The sequence below is a fragment of the Oenanthe melanoleuca genome, chromosome 5 (assembly GCF_029582105.1).
Source record: "Oenanthe melanoleuca isolate GR-GAL-2019-014 chromosome 5, OMel1.0, whole genome shotgun sequence".
NCBI lineage: Eukaryota > Metazoa > Chordata > Aves > Passeriformes > Muscicapidae > Oenanthe > Oenanthe melanoleuca.
The window spans coordinates 15,220,996-15,241,078 of record NC_079339.1 but is presented as its reverse complement, the minus strand read 5'-3'; the positions used below and the strand labels follow the sequence as shown (position 1 = coordinate 15,241,078).

The following is a 20,083-nucleotide window of genomic DNA, read 5'->3' as shown; positions in this document are numbered from 1 at the left end:
GGAGAAGCAATGACACCTCCACAGTGCTGACTAAACATTCTACCAACATGGAATGAACTCTTGTACAGTTTCATACACTGTTTGCACAGTATTTTTAATTTTGTGTCAGGTAGAACATACTAAATTTTAGGTATGTCTGCATCTCCTCAGCTGTCTGTCTGGAGTGTCTTTTTTTGTTTTGTTTTCCCTTTTGTATTTTTTGTGTCTGCTGTCCTGTATCTGTTTCATGTGCATCTTCACTCTGACTCAGATTGTCAGCGCTCCTGGCCATCCTTTTCCACAGACCAGCAGTCTTCCAGCGCTCCTTCCTCTCCAGGTAAAGCTCATAATATTTCATTGTTCCATCATTTTTCATCACCTTTGTTAAATACTAAATCTCTGCAATGCTCTGTCTGGAGCTGTCTGCTGTGGCACAAAAAATTATAGAGCTGGTTTCTAAAAAAGAAGTGTATCAGTAGAACTTGGAGTTTGGACATTGTTCAGGTTGTAAATTACAAATGTTGAAATTCAACCATTATTATCCTTTGAAAACTAGTGTCTAAAGCCTCATTTTTTTTTTTCTTTTTAGTCTTCACATTTAGAAATTGTGTCCTTTTAAAGTATTTTTTAACACTGCTTTCTAAGAAAGACTTGTCCAAAGCCTAATGACTATGAATTTATTTTTATAAGTTTAAAAAATGAGCTTCCTGGTGCTCTGCTTGAGTCATGTTTCAAGGCACTTTGAGGCAGAGAAACTCTCATTAAGGCCATACTCTTTTCTTAGTTGTGATGATCTCAGAAATTTTTAAAGCAGAGAGAAGGAGATACCATGTCTGCCTCATACTAATCAGCTCGTGCTCTGTGTGCTCACACAAGAATTCTTTCTAATAGGCTGAGGTCCAGTGCTGACTTCTGGTTCTTTTGTCATTGTGCCAGCCTCTCTTTCCCCTCCCACCAAGCTGAAAAGCAATGGCTGTGACTGATCCAAGAGCTGCTGGATGGTGTGTGCTGTGTCTCTCATGAGTGTTCAGCAAACCCTTTCCATGGCCTTAAGTTCAGCAGTTTTTATCATTTGCCATCAAGAAAACAAAAACATTTGTGAGTCCTTATTTGGTGGAGACTGGGAAAGTTTTATTTATGTCATGTAGAAATGAAAACAGTGAAAATTAATTTAGTGAAAGCCCAAAGAAGTGTATTAGAAAGACATTTCACTGCACATCTCTATCTGGAATTATTTTGCTAGTTTCACAGCCATTTTTTTGAATGACGGCTACAGCAAAGTGATTAAATAGTATGGTACTGTAGTATTAATATGATACTAAAGCAAAAATAGAAATTAATGCTTCCTAAAACTTACTACAAAATTTTAATTTTAAAGTGCCACAAAAATTTAATTAATTTTAATTTAAAATTTAATTAAATTTTAATTTATTAATTTATTTAAAACTATGATTTCAGAGGTCATCCTTTCCTATTACAACTTCTGGAGTACATAGGCTTTCCTTTTGTAGTTTTGGACAGCCATGTGCTTAATGATGAAATATTACTTTCTCTTTGGTTTGCCTTTTTAGTTTTTAATTCTGATCTATTTCTGCCATATGTAAATACCCAATTACCTGAGTAAAATGGTTGCATTAAAAGAAAATATTTTTTTCCTGATATTTCCATTTCAATTCTCAGAAAATGTCAGCTACATTTAAGTTATCTGGTTTTTTTGTTTTGTGTTATCTGTTACCTGTTTTGTTTAGGTTTTGTGTGGCTTTTTGGCAGGGCATTATTTACTGCTGTATTATAAAATGTTTCAAATAAAAAGTTTTCATAAATTACTACATTATAATTGTTTTATTGAATATTGCAGCCACTTGAACAGACAAAGGTTTCTGTGGGCTTGTCACAATTACTTATGATTTATATGGAATGTTACCAAGTTTTATTTTCTATAGATTCCTTTACAGACATGTAAACCACACCAGTGGTCTTATTTATATGCAAATATTGTGGCTTCTTTAACAAATGTTAGGGCCATGTTGGAAAAAGCACTTGATGTTCTTAATGTTAGTATATAACAGAATTTCAGAGCCTGAGTTTTAAAGTGAAAACTGTAACATTCTCCCTGATTTCTTGGATTTGTGAAAGTGATGATCTGCAAGTAACTCTGCCAGTAAAACTTTCAATATCTGGAGTTTTGTGAATCAACCTTCCCAGTAAGAATCTCATCTGGGATGAACTGGAGATCTTGTCACCTGTCCTGGTTCTGAGCTCAAAGATGAGGTGGCCTCGTGCCTTAGTGTGAGAGGGAGCCAGCAAATTGTCTTTTAATAATGCATTAGATATATATAGATTCTGAATGTTCTGGTGTATCAGGAGTATGAACAACAACAACAAAAAAGGAGTAAAATATTAATCTTCACCAGGAGCTCAAATGCTTTGGGCAGAGGAAGAGTTGGAATTCTACTTTTTGTTTCGGTAGCAACTTTTGTTTTCAATGTTATTTTAAAATGCAGTGTTTCAGAGGTCCATATGAGCAGCAGTCAAATGCTATTGCTTGACCTGTCCCCTGCACGTTCTGTCCCCAGTGAAGAAGAGCCCAGCATTCCTAGATGTGAGCACAGGAGCCTTCATCAGGACCAGCAGCTTTGCCGATGAGCTCGACCTGGAGGGCGAGACGCTGCTGACCCCAATAACTCACATCTCACAGTAAGTCCAGCCTGCTGAGCTCTGCCTTGGCTCACTCAGACAAGAGGAGCCACTCCAGGTGGGAGGAGCTGCTGGGGCTCAAATATCTCAGATATTTGCGTCAAACACTTTTCACCTTGGTGCGTCCTGTTGTGAGTGCCAGCAAATCTTCGTGCTGACCTAGAGACGAGTTCACTTGGCTCTAGCTTCTAGCTAATATCAGCTGGTGGCTGAAAGCCTCAAGGTTTTTGCATGCAGACAATGTGTGGGAGTACTTGCCTGGTGAAGGTTGGCTTACTCCCTCCACCATTTTCCAGTGGAACTGCTGTAAAGTGCAAATTTTAAATACAAGTCTCTCCATTCCAGCAGCACTTTCTCTAACAGTCAAATTATGTTCAACATGGCAAGAAAAGTTTTGTTTGATCATTATTATCACTTTGTTGTGTATAAAAAAAAAAATCTGAAATAGGCCTGTAAGTGTGTGGGGGGTGAGTTTTGGTATTTTGGAAGAAGATCTTCCATTTGTCCTTTATGTTAAAATGGTATCTTCAGGTTCTCAGATCATTCTAAGAAAAAGACAGTTGCAGCAGATTTTCTTCTAATGCCTTTAAAAGTAAATTTTCTGTCGTCTAATTCAAAATCCTGGAAACTCTTTATTATTTGCCTTAGTAGGTGTGTGGCAATATATCTAACAGAGGAATGAAACAATTTTTTCCCCTCTAGAAATCTAAGAATTTCTGCAGTGAAACCACAGAGGAAAATTCTTGGCATACTTGTGTTTCTGAGGTACAAAACATACAGAAATGCCTGCTGCCAACTTCCAGGCCTTCTTCCTATACACTATTATTAGCAGAGAAGCATAAAAATATTTTTAGAGTCATTTTGTAAGGGCATTTATTAAAGAAAAAGAAAATGTTTGGGTAGGCTTTTCCCTGTCCCCAAACAGAGGTATTTGCATTTTCATCTGATTCACCTAGGTGTACTTCTGTCTGTAGGCAGAGGATTTAGGAGACTTGTATTCTGGAAAATTTCTTAGTAGTACAAGCAGGAGGAGGAAGTAATAAATTTCCTCAAGCCTTAGACAAGAACAATGGAGCAACAAAACCAGATCTAGATGTTTTCTCTGTGTTGCTTTTTTAAAAGTTTATTTTGCCTCCTCAGTGCAGATTTCTTTTCTTTTTTCTTAAATAAACTTGGGTGATAGGAGTTTCCATTACCCTTTCTGAGTCTGGGAATTTTTAAGTCATTTCTTATTGATGCATTTCACAAGGCACTCTATCATCTTTAAGTCCAATTTATGTAGCAGCTGAAATTTTTTTTTTCTATTAACTATTTGTGGGAGACCTCAGAATATAGGTAGTGTGTTTCAGATGAAGAACCTCACCAGATAAACATTATTGATTTTCAGTAACTCATACAGTTCTCTTTTACTCCCCTAATTTTGGTTGCAGCCCTTGTTGAAATTTCCCTGGATTGCTCTAAGTCACGAATGATGGAACAGTACAAAATGTATCCTCCATACATTGAATTGAGTCTCTGCTAGGGTTCTTTTAAGACTTTTGGTTTAGATCAAAACTGAATTAATTGGATTAAATGTAAAACTAGATAAAATATTAATTTAAATATGTCTCTTTGAAACATGGGTGCCCAAATGTAGATCCTGAGAACTGTTTGCTTGGAGGTGCTTTTACTTTGTATGCAGTTAATTAAAATATCAGCACCAGATATGAGAGGTAGTAAAAAAGTTAGTAAAAATCCTGTGTTTTTTAATGCAATCCCAAATTCTCAACAAAATTATAGCACCAGCTATAGTATAGAAAAGTTAAATTATGTGTGCATATATCTAGTTTCAGGTCTTAAAAGTGGTACATATTCTGTCAGAGAAACAGAAGCATAAAGACATTTTCAGAATTGGAAGCATAATGTAAAACACTTAACTGAGGATGCAGGGATTTGGGATTGATGGAACTATCCTGGCCAATTATATATTTATTGCAACATGTGCATTAACTTATCCATTAATCACAGAAGGGTGACTCCAGAATAAACATTAATTTTTGAAAGTCATGAATACATGAGTAAATTTTACATAGTCAGTTTGAGACATGCAACTAGAAAGTGACTTTTGGTTGACAGTATTTCCTTTTGACTTAGCACAGATATTTCAGAAGAGTGGGGCACCTGCTGTGGCACTGAAAGGCAAACACTTGGCATCCTTGTGGTTTAAAAACCAGTGAGGCTGAGTTTGTTTCCCTCACTTGTCCTGGAAAGTAAATGTTACCTTTCAACCCTTGTGATAAAGGGCTTAAGGCTTCTAGGCCAAAAGTCCCCTTTACATTAAATTTCAGTGCCCTGTTTGTTTATACAAAAATTGTACTCTTTTGGTAAATGTAGATGCATCTTCTCACTGCATTTAGTAGGAGTGGTTCTGTGTCCAAAAGTGAAAATGAAGGTGTGTGGGTTTTTTTTTTTTTTTTTTTTTTTTTTTTTTTTTTTTTTTTTTTTTTAGGACATATATCAGACTCTGTTTTAAACCTGTTTTGAAATAAATGTATTTAATGTAGCTCTACTTCTGTGGAATTGCTAATGGAAAATCTTTCATTAAGAAAGATTATTCTATCAGTTAACCACTATCAGTACACCTTTGAGGAAACAAAAATAATAATTAAAGGACATTGAGGCCTGATGTTCAAATAGGACAACCTATAAAATGATGTGGAACAGTTAAAAAATGCAGTACATGATGTGTTGTTTGTGATAGAACTTGGCCCTTCAGTTTAATGATTGCTGTGGTGTGTTGTGTTGTAAAAGTGGAACAGAAAACTGAACTGCAGCAATACCACTCCTCTCCTCTGGACTTCTCACTGGTTTATTTTTCCTGGTGTGTTCCCAGATTGTCTCCTGTTCTGTTTCACTGTGTTGGCTCTTTAGTTTTATTTGCCTTTTAAAGCAGTGGAAAATCGATGCTACTTGTAGCTGAGCCTCAGTTACCAAGAGGTTCTTGCCCTGTGTTTGTGTAATTCCTTAATTTCAGCATTAGTGTGGATTCACTGACTGCATGTATTTCTGGGTGTAAGCATTAGTAACATGGCATATTTGTCATCCTGTTATTGTCTGTATCAAAATAACAACAATTCTTCACATTTTAATGGCTCTTCCCCAGTGTTTCATGTACCTCATAACTGGGGTGATGAAAATGCATTTAATTAGTTAAGCATTGGGTTTGTCTATTTACACATAGAATAATTTTTTCCTGCTGTAACATACTGATGTGATCTTAGATTTTATACAGTGGGCTTTCACTTAAAGGAAAGCTCTGCATTAAAAACAAAAAGTACTTAATTTTCATTATTAAGTGTATTTCCATCCAGAAAGCATTGTGTGTCATGACATTTTAAAAATAAACCCTTCCTTTTTAAACAGAATAATGGATGTAAGAATTAAGCAAACTGATTTAGGGCTTTTTAATGATTTCCAGATTGAGAGGACATGATAACAGACGTTTCTGAATGATTAAAATGAATGATTTTGATTGCTTTGAAATATTTGAGATAAAATGTGCTGGTAAACACTGAGTGCAGTGTCCATGGTGCTGCAGTTACCACTGGCTTTTGTTGGAAATAATGTTTTCTTTCTCTTTTCCTTTACATTTTTATGAAATATTCTATGTTTTAATTGCCAATATATAGGTTGTTGGCAAGAGATACAACCACATTGCCTAGAACAAGCAGTGCTATATTTGTCTTATAAAAGTCCCTTTACTTTTGGATTATCAGTGAGTGGAATCCCTGTTTGTTTGTTTGATTTGCTTGTCATATTGTAAAAGGTTCCTGCTTTTATCTTCTTCTATACCAAAATGACATTCTGAAGTCTGAGCAGATATTTCAGTTTCACTCTCAAATGGGCCAGATGGAAGAGTTGACTTCTGCTGTCACAAGAATTCCCTCTGAGCTGCTCTTAACAACATTTAAACCATGGCTTCCATGGGGTCCATTTTATCATTAATGACAGGGCACCTTAGAAGAACAGCAGTGATAGCAGCTATGGAAGAACATCCTTGAGTTAGGACCAGAGCTTAATGTTCACTCATCTCTGGTTACTGCCACGTGCCATTATTCCAGTCATTTACTTGACTTGCAGCAGGAAGGGCTTCAGTGCTTGATGGACACTGGGCAGCTCCTTTTCCATTCTGCATGTTTCAGTGTGTCATCAAGCTCCCTTAGGAATTCTGCTTACAATCTGCTGGTTTAATAATTTACAGAAGAGGGGAGGACTGTTTCCCTCCATTTGGTATGGAATAGCATTATTATATTCCAGATTTCTTGTTATAAATTTACAATTAACTTGACAATAGAAATTGATCCTAGAACTCTGGATGTATCAGGAACCTAATTGTTTTATCTGTTTGTCTTCTGGAAGACACTTGAGGATATGAAGTGCCCCTAAATCTGGTTTAACAAGAAGTCAAGAAAGTTCCTTTTTCAGCCAAAGAGTCCAGACTCAAGTCACTCTAATGATTTCAGTGTCATTATCCCATTCTGATTTCTTGTTGCTGGTGTTTGTATGGGAGAGCAAAAGAGCTGTGGCTTTCCAGTCCTAAAAATGACTAACCCCTTACATGAGCAGTGATCAATGCAGTATAGTCATCAGATAGGACCCAAAGAATCTCTGATGTGAAAAATTATTAGTTTGCTGTTATCCCCAGATTAGGGGGCTGCAGAGCTTGTCTGCAGCTCAAGATCTGGGTGGCAGTAGCAGAGCAGGACATCAGCAAACCTCTCTTAAATGTTGAAAGGCAGATGGATAGTTTAGTATGTTCATCATAGTTTAGAAGAACTTTTTTTCTGGCTTATGAATATTGATACCAGCTAGAGGCACTGCCAGAATAGCTATGGCACACTCACTGTAGCAACAAGCTAATAGTCTGGACATGGTGCATTTCTGTGTGCAGCTGCCCAGATTAAAAATCCCTAGAAACTTCCCTGCACCTGGAAAGTACTGTGGCTACTGCTGTGCTGAGACAAATGTGACATTAGCAGGTGCTGTTGCATCTGGATATATTTAATTGGCCATTGTATCCCTCACCTGGCAGCCCTTTGAGCTGGAGCCTGTTGTGTGTATGATATTGAATAGGGGATCCCAGTGTGTGATATTGAATAGTATCAATATTCCAGTGTATGATATTGAATATAGGGGATCCCAGTGTATGATATTGAATATAGGGGATCCCAGAGTATGATATTGAATAGGGGATCCCAGTGTATGATATTGAATAGTATCAATATTCCAGTGTATGATATTGAATATAGGGGATCCCAGTGTATGATATTGAATACAGGGGATCCCAGAGTATGGTATTGAATATAGGGGATCCCAGTGTATGATATTGAATACAGGGACCCAGAGTATGATATTGAATAGGGGATCCCAGTGTATGATATTGAATAGTATCAATATTCCAGTGTATGATATTGAATACAGGGGATCCCAGAGTATGATATTGAATATAGGGGATCCCAGTGTATGATATTGAATAGTATCAATATTCCAGTGTATGATATTGAATTATAGGGGATCCCACAGTATAATATTGAATATAGGGGATCCCAGAGTATGATACTGAGTAGGGGATCCCAGTACACAAACTGTTCCTGTGTTCTGCATCCGATGTCCACGGCAGAGCTGACTGAAGTTGATTGACTGTATCTTTGTAATGCAGGCTGTTATTCACAGTATTTTTTATATGTAGATTAACCTGAGATGTGCTGGAGACTTGGGCAGTTCTTCATGGTGTCTTATTTCAGCCTTGACACTGCAGCAGCTGAGCAGCTTGTGAGAGTGCAATGAGTGGTGTGGAGAACATCTGTCCTATGTGGTTACTTGCCTCTTTTATCTTTAGGGAGAAGTTCTTGTGTATTGTGGTGGGTGGTTGCTTTTTTCATAGATTAGATGGAGTGTGCGGTTTATGTCTATAGCCCTGAAGACCAGAAGGGATAATCAGATTCCCTTTGATCCTGTAAAAGGCTGTAGCACTCTATCAAGCTGCTGCATTACTGTGCTGTGTTCTTAATATGAGCATAATCACATGAAAGACTTGTATCAAAGAATTAACAAGATGAAAAAAATTCAGGCAGGAGCCTAAAGTTCTCAATTTCAGCTTCTCCTCTTTCTATTATGTTAACTTTCTATCTTTTTTTTTGAGATGGGAGTGCTGTCATATTCTGGTGCTGCTATTTGCCAGAAGTCAGTACTGGACAAATACCTTCTGTGTTAGAGGTTGCAGTCCTGTATGAAATAAGACTCTCATGGTCTTTTCTCCCTTACTGCAAATTGTCACTGATGCATTCAAGTGAAGTGCAAAATTACTGTTTGGCTATTTTATGTTACTGACATGGTATAAAAGTAATGTGTTGACTTTTTCTAGTGTACAAACTGTCTAGGCAGAAGCTAAGATAGCTTAGCTATTTCTTTTGTGTTGCAGATGAACGTTGCATTCCTTGGTCTCCAAGTGCTGGTTTACATCTTGATTGATGTTGAGTAATTAAACCAGACTCCAGCTGCTTAGTGATTCAGAAGTACAGGGCTCCTATGCTGTAAAAACAACAAGCAACTCCCCACTTACTGACTGTAATCATTGTTTACTTTGGGCATCATTCAGAATGATAAATGCAAAACCTTTTTTTTAATTTTAATTTTTTTTTTATGGAGGACAATAAAAATATCCCAATTTATCTAATATTAAGAAAGGTTAAATTTTTTATCATTGTCTTGAGTTAATTGCAGAATAAAATTCACGACAGGAATCGAGTTCTTCTGTTGTGAGGATGGAGAATGGCTTTACTTTCTGTTTAGATGTGTTGGATATACCAAAAGAAGTTAAAAACTTGATTAATTTATGTGTACACTTCCACTGGGAGTTATTTTATCCAATAAAAAGGATATGTTTAATTATATTTAGCATTTTATTAATGATGCAAAAAGTAATAGTTTTTTACCAATGCAGTAACAAAGTTATGAAGTTGTGAAATTTATACTTGTAAGTTGCATTTACATTGGAATACTCCAAAATCTGTGGGCAGCATTATGCCCACAGATGCTGCGTAGACTGTGCTAAATCTGTAGCAAATATATGGATTCAACATCACAGCTTTCCAGTAGGAAAACCTGGTATCAGTATGAGGTTGTAGGAATGCCTGTCAAGGTCAAAGTTGATGTCAGCCAAGAGACACAGTTGACCACTGAGAGTTATTCCATGGGCAGATACAAACTAGCAGATGAGCATTTCTAGCAAAAATTTTATTCTGATACTGGTCAAAATGTTAGTGTTTTTTTTAAAAAAAAAATATTTAGTGAAACAATGGCTGTGGATGTGATTGTAGTCATGGATATCAGAGTCTGTGCTTGGGGCAGAGCTGGAAACCAGCAAGGAAATAGTTCATCTAATGTATTTTTGACCTAATCATCTAGTTCCAGGCTCAGCTGTCAAATCCAGGCATGGAACATTATGGTATTTAAAACCAGTAGCATGTGTGACCTTTGTGTTCTAATACTTGGATCACTTATTTTAATGAGGTCTTGTTAGAGCATCTTTTGTCATGAAGTACACTTGGTTGGAAAAATGGACACCAACAGCTGGTTTAAATATTGCTGAATAGTGCACCAGAACAGCAATGCTAAAGGAAAATACCTTTCTCTGGAGTGTTAATGCACAGGGAAACAATTCCAAGAGGTGTAAATGGGTTCATTTACCTGGCATAATACTGTAATTGTGCAGGAAATTGCATGATGTACAATCTGTGGGTAAAAGTGACCTGAAAATTGCTTGAATATATTGTAAATACATTTTTCTTATTAACTTCATTCGGAGTATTTTACCAAGAAATTGTTGGAGGTTTTTTTCATGAGGAAATGCTGCTTCCAGTATGACCAGTACCCAGTTCAGAGTAAATGTAGAATCTTCCTCTTGCTGTACTTCTCTGGAGATTAAATTACAGCACTGACACATTAAACACTTTTCTTCTGCAGCTGCTCTTTCTGATTGCTATTGATGATTTTTTTCCAAAGTTAAAAACATGACCAAGTGTGATTAACACCCTAATGGTGTAGCAAAGCTTACTGCAGTGGAAGATTTTGGTTTAAACATTTGCCAAATCCGTAGCAAAGCTGTAAAGTGGGGAGCTCTCTGCATCATCCTGGATGCTGGATGTGTGAAGTGCAGCATGCATGGCCTTGGCACTTACTCTGGATGGAAAACTCATAGGAGATCATGAAACTCTTGATTAAAATTTATTTTTGTGTGACTGCTAGGACTGAATTTAGTTGTAGATTTCACTCAGGGTCTCAAGGACTTTGTCATCCCCATGTGTAGAACTGTATGTATTGTTTTATTCCAGCAGGAAGTTCAGCTGGGAAAAGCTAAAGTATTTTCACTGTCTTGCAGACAAAATACCTTAAATATCTTACACTAGTTGTCAGTGTCAAACTAAAGCAAAGCACTGATCTATTGCTTGCAGTTGTGTTTTGGTCTGTGTTTTTTTCTCAGCTTCCTGTATCCTACTCAATTCTGTGGTTAAAAATAAATACAGAAGCTTGTTATTGCTATGTCAAGTACTCATTTATGTCTGTCTTTCCCAAGGAAAACTAATGTATTTGTGTTCATTTTCTCCCTTTTTTCTTCTCATGTAAAATGCAGAGTATAATGCCAAAAGGGAAATGGATCAAAAAGTGGTAACTGGGTGGTTGTCTGTCCTCATGTCCTTTTGATCAGGGTCTGCCCAACAGCCAAGCCCCATCTCCTGTGCAGCCAAGTGTCATTGGTGCAGGAATGTGGCTGCTCCTGAAAAGGGGACTTGTTGAGTGGTGTGGCTCCCAGGGACTTGATCTTTCAGGAATTTTGGGCCCCTAAAAATTTCAGCCTGGGAAGCAGAGGCAGAGAATGTTCAGCATGACACAACATCCTGCAGAGAGCTGGAGAAGCGAGCAGAGCACAGCAGAAACATCACATTCATTACTTGAGTCTTGGCTAACAAGAGGTTGTGAGGATGCATTTTGTAGGTGCAAGGTGTTTTTGAGGGATTGCACTTTCAAGGAGGCCAATTCCACAATCCAGACAGTGTATGACTGGAAAACACCAGGTGATGCCAGAAATGTTTTGTGATCATTACATTAATATGAAGGACATTGAACAGAAATCTGGATCGTGCATTACTTGAAATTACCTATTTGTCTGTGTCTGACAGGAAGTTCACTTTAACACATAGACAGTGAAACATACTTGAACTATCCTCATGAATTGATTTTTTTCCCATGTATGTAAATAAAAATATAATTTTTTTAAATAAAAAAAGCAGTTGAGCCCTTGTATCTATTTTTTTTCCAAACTTTTCCCTATAACTTGAGAACAGCTCATAGATACCAAAGTCATACCAGGACTGCCAAAAAATTGACACCAATATATATGTAATTTGAATTTTATTTTAAATTAAAGCAAACAAAAAATTGTGAGCCAACCACTTTATTTTTAAAGGATATGATTTTATTATATTTATTGATTTTATATATATATATAGATATATATTTTAAAAATAGTTCCTCATTTGTATTTGATGATAGAACCCAAAATATTCCTCACTACAGTGTAAAAGGCAAAGTATTTATTTTCTCTTCCCACCCTATACCCTTTGCTAATTTTAAAGCTGGACAACTTTTAATGGTTCTTGTTATTTCCCATCCCATGAAATAAGTGGGTAATGCAGCAGGAAGTCAGGTGTCTAATTAAACAGATGTTACAAAACTTCATCCATGTTCTAACTGATAAATACTGTTGACATGCCACTCATTATTCTTGATTTTTAATTTCTTAGAACTTCAAATTTTTTAGGCTTTGTGGGAAATGTCTTTATTTGGAAGGCAAGGTAAAGATTTGCTTTGTCCTAGAGGATTTGCACTGTGGTGGGTGTATATGGAGCCTATGCCAAGAACCAGAAGGTAGTAGACCAGAAATAGCTGTGTTTGAGTCCTAAATTGGCTGCTGGGATAATAAATAATGGGGGGATGCAACCATAGTATTTATTCTTCAGTGAATTTAGAAAGTGTTTAGCAGTCCATCTGCTTTTTATTTTAGAAACCTAACCCAGTTCTGCCTATGTAAAAATTTCAGATGCTAATTTTGAATTTTGTGGGGGGTTTTGGGGTGGTTAGTTTTTTGGTTTTTGGTTGTTTGTTTTTTTTTCAGACCACCCACATTGGGGCACCTGCCAGGTTTTCTGGGGTACTTCCTTTACTCTGCAGGACTCTGAGGTTTTCTCTAAGTGTGTGTGCTGGGTCTCATCCATTCATCATTATTACATCTTAATGTAGGTTTCAGGTTTTGCTAAATTATGTTAAATCACTTCCATATTGAAATACATGAATAATTTTAAATGACTGCAAACAGCAGGATCAGATTATTAGAGCTCTTAATTGTTTCTGTCTTTTTGTCTGAAAGCTTGAAAGCTTTCAGACTTTTGCTGTGAGTTATGAACTGACAAATAATGTATCCTTGCAGTATTTCCACCAATAGCACATGTGAGACATGGTACAACTAGGAACTCTTTCTGAGGGAAGCACAGTTTAAAGGTATGAACTTCTCACAAAAACAGTTTAATATAAATCATACCTAATGGAGCTGTAGTCAGTATAGTTTGCAGATAAATTGGGAGAAGAATGTATTATTCAAAAATATTTTAATGGCAGGAGTCTCTCATTCGTTAACTTTTTTTTATGCAAGCAAGGTGTCCCTGTGTCAGAAAGATATAAAGATAGCCAAAAAAAAAAAAAAGAGAGGAAGGGAGGAAAGGATAAAAACAAGCTAAGTGTCTGAAGTCTGAGAATATTCATGCCTGAACTGCAAGTTTTGAGTCCAGTTCCTACCTGATTAGGTAATACACTTGTGTAGACTGCAGAACATATAAAACATGTAGTAGAGAAAGAAGATTGATAGCTCTACAGAGTTACACTTTGATGGAGCAAACATTCAAAATGCATGTGGCAGGTCTAGTGCAGAGACTGAAAAAAAGGAGGAGAGAGTTTGGGTAGGAGGAAAACAGAGTGAGAAAGCTGTACCTTAGTTCCTGGGTTACCCTTGTCCCATCTGTGCTCCCTTTGGTCAGCTCACTGAAAGGCTGGAATGAACTGGCTTTGGGGAGGGCAGGAGAGGAAGGGGACAAGTCTTGGGGATGCTGTGGAAAAGCAGATGGGTTGTAGGAGAATGAGAGAGGAGGAAAGAGGGTAATTGAAGGATGTAAGCTTCAGTGAACAGGAATAGCCATATCAGCAGCGACAGGAGGAGGAAATGAGCTGAGGATATGGGAGGAAAGTCAGCTGATCTTGGTGATACCACTGGATGTGTTTATGTTTGGAATTTGTTGCCTTTAATTCTGTTGACAAAATGGTGTGTTTCAAACTCAAATCATTACAGCTGGCTTGATGGCTTCCTTTTTTTCTGGTATTAAATTTGTGATGCTTCATTCTGGACACCTTGGTTCTCCTTTAGGAACTATGTGAATGTATGATCAGAAGTAGTAACTCCTAGGAAATTAATTTTGCCATTTCTTAGCTTGTAGGTTTCCATCCAAATAATGTGGGAAGTGGGTGTTTGTGCTGTATATGCCTATGTGCCCTTTGGACTGTTGAGTCCTTTGGGAATTTTCCTTTGGTAGTACAGTTTGTTTCACGTGTTGAACCCTGTGTTCTGTGTTCAGAGCTGCCAGAGAGTCACACTGGGTGTCTGACCCAGCGAGCTCAGCTCACAGTCCTGATATTTGACTTCATTGTATTCATTTCATAACTGAACTATAGGGCCACAAAGGTGATGAGAGGGATGAGCACCTCTCCTATGAGGAAAGACTGAGAGAATTTGGATTATTCACCCTGGAAAAGAAAAGGCTTTGAGGTGACCTAACTGCAGCCTTCCAGGACCTGAAAGGAGCCTACAGAAAGATGGAGAAGGACTATTTTATAAGGATATACTGACAGGACAGAGGGGAAAGGTTTCCATCTGAAAGAGGACAGGTTTATATCAGATATTAGGAAAGAATTCTTTACTGTGAGGGTGGTGAGGCACTGGCACAGGTTGCCCAGAGAAGTTGTGGATGCCCCATCCCTGGAAGTGTTCAAGGCCAGGTTGGATGGGGCTCTGAGCAACCCAGTTCAGTGAAAGGTGCCCCTGCCCATGGCAAGGGGTGTGGAACTAGAGGACCCTTAAAATCCCTTCAACCCAGGTCATTCTGTGAACAAAGAGACTGCATAAAGAAAACAGCCTTTGAGATGGAAAAAGGTGTTTTCTTTATTTCTTTCTTTTTTCCTTATGTTAATAAACCTGACAGTGATTTAAGATCCTATCACTTTGGAATTGTGCAGTGTTGTTTTCCAAATTGCTATGTATCATCCCTACCTTACATTTTGTTTTGTCACAGTTTCAAGAACTGTATAGCTCTAGTCTCATACTTAAGAAACAAGCTTAATTACTTGTTTGAGTGGGGTTTTTTTTCCATATTAAGACACGAGAAATAAGTCAGAGATGTGAGAAATCACACTTCTAATGGAAGGGGATCCAGTTTGGCACAAGGGGGCAGTCATGTTATACATTAAATTTTCCCTACTTTGGAGTTACTCAACTATGGGTTAATAGGCAATTGGGTGATTAAATTAGCATTGTAGGGTGACAGGAGTGCAGTCTTACATTTCATCAGGTTTCACTGATGCTCCAAGTAGATTGTTTGTTAGAATTTTAGGAAAGTTTTATTTGTAATCCTTGTTTTGAAGAGTAAAAAATCCCTGAGTGTGTATGATAAATTGTTTCAGTCTTAAAGGTTAAAAATACATCTATATGTATGTGTATGATAATGTAAGTGTTAGATGAGATGACTGCAGTTCTTTCCACACTTGTCACCTACAGACTCCAGTGTTAATATCACCTCAGGACTGTGAAGTAAGAGGAAATCTAAACATAATATATCTTCTAAAACTCTGGATACAAAGGATTTTAGTTGGAAAGTATACTTGATTTAAAAGTTGTTGATCTTTGAGAAGGATTGAGTAGGAGATCCCTCCAAATTTGTTTTGGACAGGAGACAGGACAGCATTCAGGAAGCTTGATTTCCATCCTTCTGAGACCTGCTCCTTGCATTCCTAGAGACCAGTTGGGTGATGTTCAATACAATTACTGAAGATTCAGCACAATTACTGTGATCAGGGTATCTTGGGAAGCATTAGAACTTAAAGTTGGCCAGATAAGTGATAGTAATTTCCCTCAGTCATTCTTCTTTGTGTTTGAATGATCCAAGTACTGCCAATACAAATTTGAAACAGTTTGATTTGCCTTGCAGTTGAAGTTGTGTGAGCACAGTGCTCCAGAACTATAGTTTTAAAGTAAGGTGATTTTATTCTTAATCTGTCACGACAAATCATGAAAAAGTCTTGCAGCATAGATCTTGAGCACAGCTTTGCACACAAGTTTCAGACACAGGTCCATGGTGAGAATAGGTCTTGGAAGAGAATGTAGGGTGGAAAAGAAGTTAACAACTTAACATGTTACCTAACTCTAAGTTTGGAATCTGTTTCCTGTTAAGAGAGAACACATATTTAAAAGCTGATAAACCTTTAGTATTCTGCTGCTGAACAAGGTTACCTATAGTATTCTGTCACTTTAGCATGTCAGAATCTCCCTGGTTTCTGGAAACTATTAAAAGAAAAAGGAAAAAACCCTTGAAAGAGGAGACAAAATGTTATAAATAGTGCTGGAACCACGGAGTCCTCAACTGGATATAAATAGGGTGTAAGTGACTCAGAGGGGTGATAATCCTTAAGCTTATGTTGCTATCTCCTAGCATGTTTCACTTGAGGTCATTATTGTAGAAAGTGGCTTTTTCCTTGGAAAATTATACTTGGGAAGCTGCATTTTTTCAATGTTTCTTTATCGTGGCTTACAGCATTTTACTATGTACATTACTGGGGACTGAATAATAGTTTCATGAGATATGGCTTACTTTGCTGTCATGAAAGAATGAAAAGATTCAGTTGATTTGTCCTTCATGAATTCCTTTATTTTGACCTCCTTAGCCAGGTTGGATCAACCAGAAAAAATTGGGCAGATGTGCATACACTGCAGCACAGGGTTATGTGATCCTATTGCCTGCATGTCACTTATCCCCAGATGACTTTTGAACTTCTTGTCTGGCCTTACCTTAATTTCATAGGAGTTAAGTCTAAATAATACTCCATTCCATTAGCTAAGCAGTTCTTTAGGATAGGAGGAAGAGGGAAAGCTGGCAGGTGAAGTGAAAGTCTTACAACCCACAAAGGGAGCTAAACAACCAGGTTTTGTAAATTCTCCTGTGCATAAAACTGTTTCTTTCATTAGAGAGAGGATGAGGTGTTGCTGAAGTTGAGGGCTGGGAAATATCTATAATTTGAAGTGAATCCCTATGTAAATAAAGATACAGGTGTACTCCACGTGAGCAATGAAATTGGGAGGGAGATGGCTGTGACAGGCTGTTTTCTCAGCCTTGTTTGCACTTCTTGTAGTAAGCCAGTATCTTTACAGCCATTAAATGCCTGACACCAGGAGACAACCTCTGTCCTCCTGATAATTTTTCTCTTCTTCTTGACAGGTAGGTTCAGATTGATTTCCTACAGGATGGATGTTTCAATTCAGGGAATGAATATTTCACTCTCACTCATGGCCAAATTAGTGAGATTACACTAACCTTGAACTAGGCATTTCCTCTTCCAACACCTATCTGTCTGCTTCCAATGTGAAATTTTGTATATTCTACTCCAGATTATAGAGGAAAAAGTAGATACAACAGCTCTGGGACAGATGGGGAGGAAGGTACTGCAGCAGTTCTTTGACAATGTAAGGCTTAGTGTATTGGGCAAAGTAATTAATTTTTCTGACAACAGTCAGTATGTTTTACTTATGTCCATTAAAGGACAAAACAAGTGCAATGTACATGAGGCCTGAACATTTCTTTTTCTTGAAATTACATCTTGTAACAGTTTTGTAGGAATCCTTCATTGACTCTTCTGCAGTACTTGTTCCTCTAAGCTGTTGCATCTTCTTTGATGCATTCATGAGAGGGGAAGTGCTGCTGCCTTATGGGCACAGAGGTAAGCTGCAGAGTATGCTAATTAGGCTTGGTTTATTAAAGGCAGTTGATATGTTCTTAGGAGCCCTCCTATAAGGTTGTTAAACTACATTTTCCATTGAATGGAAATAGTTATAGGATTTTTCATCATCTTGTCCTGATACTTGGCAAATCCATGGATAAATCATAGGCTGGATTCCTTTGTCCCTTTTGTCCCTTCTTTTCACCAGAAAGACAAAGTATATAATTTCATATTCTGTCTTGTATTTTAAAAAATAATTTCCATCTACCTTTTTCTCTTGTAAATCTTTGCTATAGGATAAAAGTTGTCAAAGTCTGAAGGATGAAATTCAAAGTGGTAGCATGTATATTTTCAGAAGTTCAGTTTTGACTTTGGGCAGAAGCTCATTTATAATCCCCATTGGACAATGCGTTTGTTCTCTTCGACAGTTGAATAAGGGGAAAAGACATCTTGAAAAATGTGTTCCTGTCCTCTTTTTCTGTGTGCTTTTCTCTACATCTGTGCTCAGCAGAGTCCCTCAGGGTATCCTGGATTGTATTTACCAGGAAGAAAGAATACCTGATTAGACTAGCATTACTCCTCCTGATTATGGTGTCATCAATTAACTTATATGACTCAAAAGTGAAGCTTGCCAGTCATTTTAAAGCTCTGAATAATGAAACTCAGGAAGTTTGTTCCTACGGCAAATTTCTTCAACCTTTGTTTAAGATTGTATAAAATAACTTCCTTCAATTGGGGAAATATACTGTTGGCAAAAGGCAAGGGCAGACTATAACTCTTTAAACATTAGAAAACATGAGTCCATCATATCTGACAAGTTAGAACTGGTTTCTCCTCACATCCAATAGTAGACAAATGGCATCAGTGTAATAATTAAAGCTTAATCCATGTAGTCATAAGCTATTATAAGTAATTGCGACTATTGCAGCCTATGAGTTTTGCTTTTCTTGTCTTTGAGAATAGGATTTTTTTCCCCTCCTTAAAAGAGGGGAAATGCCTTAGTGCTTTTGAAGGGCTGGTAGGACAGCTTGACAGTTATGTAAGCAGCTGTCTGCAGAAATTCATTAAATGTCTGATTGTGCATAGCCATGTCTGACCCTCGGTGTGCTCATGCTGAGCTTTCCCCCCACCAGCTCCCTGGCTCATATTGTGGATATTCGTTTACAGGGATGCAGACTTCACTGCTCCTCCTCACAGCAAAGTATGCCATGATCCCTTTAACTTGGTGGGCAGGGGTTCACATTTTTTGTGAAATTCAAAAGGAATTTGGTGCCTAAATAGTGTGGCTTCACGGAAGAATGAATATAGTTCCATACACGTATTTGCTTCTTGCTATTTTTCTGTTTGAGGCTCTTTCATTTTCTTAGGTGATGTTCTAAGAGATCCAGAAATTGGGTTGTTTTTTTTTTTTACCTGGTTCTGTGTTTTGAAAGCACTGGTGGTTACCTGGCAATTCTAATGTAAAGGAAAGCTGCAGATTTTTAGTATTGCAAGGGGTGTTCAACAACTCATCTATTTGGAACTGGTAGCTTCACATCTTGTGCTTATTCTATTCTCTTATATCCCTTTGTCCATTTCCTGTATCAGATTTTTCATGTTTCAACATTATTATTTCATTTAGTTTTCTTCTTGTGTTTCTTTACCTATGTGATGATGCTATTTATAGCCAAAAGGGTCTTAAGAACAAGAACTTCTGACTTCTGTTAAGATTTTTAACAGTTTGTTTTTATGGTTTGTTTTGGGTTTCTTTAAAAAAAAAATAAATCCCCAAGCTTGGTTGTATATGAGAGCCTAGACTTAACAGGGTTTGTCAACTGAAAGTTTTTGGGAAGCATTTTCTGAGACAAAGTATGGTGGAGCCGAAAGGGTTTTTCTAAGGTTACAGAAAAATGCTTCCTGCTTCTTCTGCCCTCGTTGCTGCACTGATAATTCTCTTTATTGCTTCAACTGAATATTGTCTCATGCATTTTATTGGACAGTAATTCTGGTCTTGACCATCCCATGCTTCCTACAAAACAGCAGACATTCTGCTGAGTAGGCAATTAAGCCAAAGGAAGAATACACCACTTTTGAGAGTAGCTGTCTTCTGAACATGTAGCCCCCAATTTAGGTAATTGGTTAAGCACGCACTTTGAGTGCTTTCTGAGTGTTAATAGCTTCAGTGGAGGTAAGGTTTTGTTTAACATACAGCATGTGCCTGCATGTGTTGCTGAACCAGATCCAGCTGAATCCCTGTAAATGATCAGGGATTAGAACTGAGATTCTCCAATTCTCTTGT

The 20,083-nt window shown here is 37.5% G+C and overlaps 1 protein-coding gene across 2 annotated transcripts in view; it reads left to right on the top strand.

The window, feature by feature from the left end:
- KCNQ1 (potassium voltage-gated channel subfamily Q member 1) overlaps positions 1 to 20,083 on the top strand; it is a 320,348-nt gene that overhangs the window by 94,397 nt on the left and 205,868 nt on the right. The window contains exons 11-12 of one of the 2 annotated variants that reach the window (XM_056492757.1): positions 251 to 316; positions 2,556 to 2,676. In XM_056492757.1, the coding sequence (XP_056348732.1) occupies positions 251 to 316; positions 2,556 to 2,676 (187 nt within the window). The remainder of the gene's footprint in view (positions 1 to 250; positions 317 to 2,555; positions 2,677 to 20,083) is intronic. The other variant, XM_056492756.1, reaches the window with a different exon arrangement.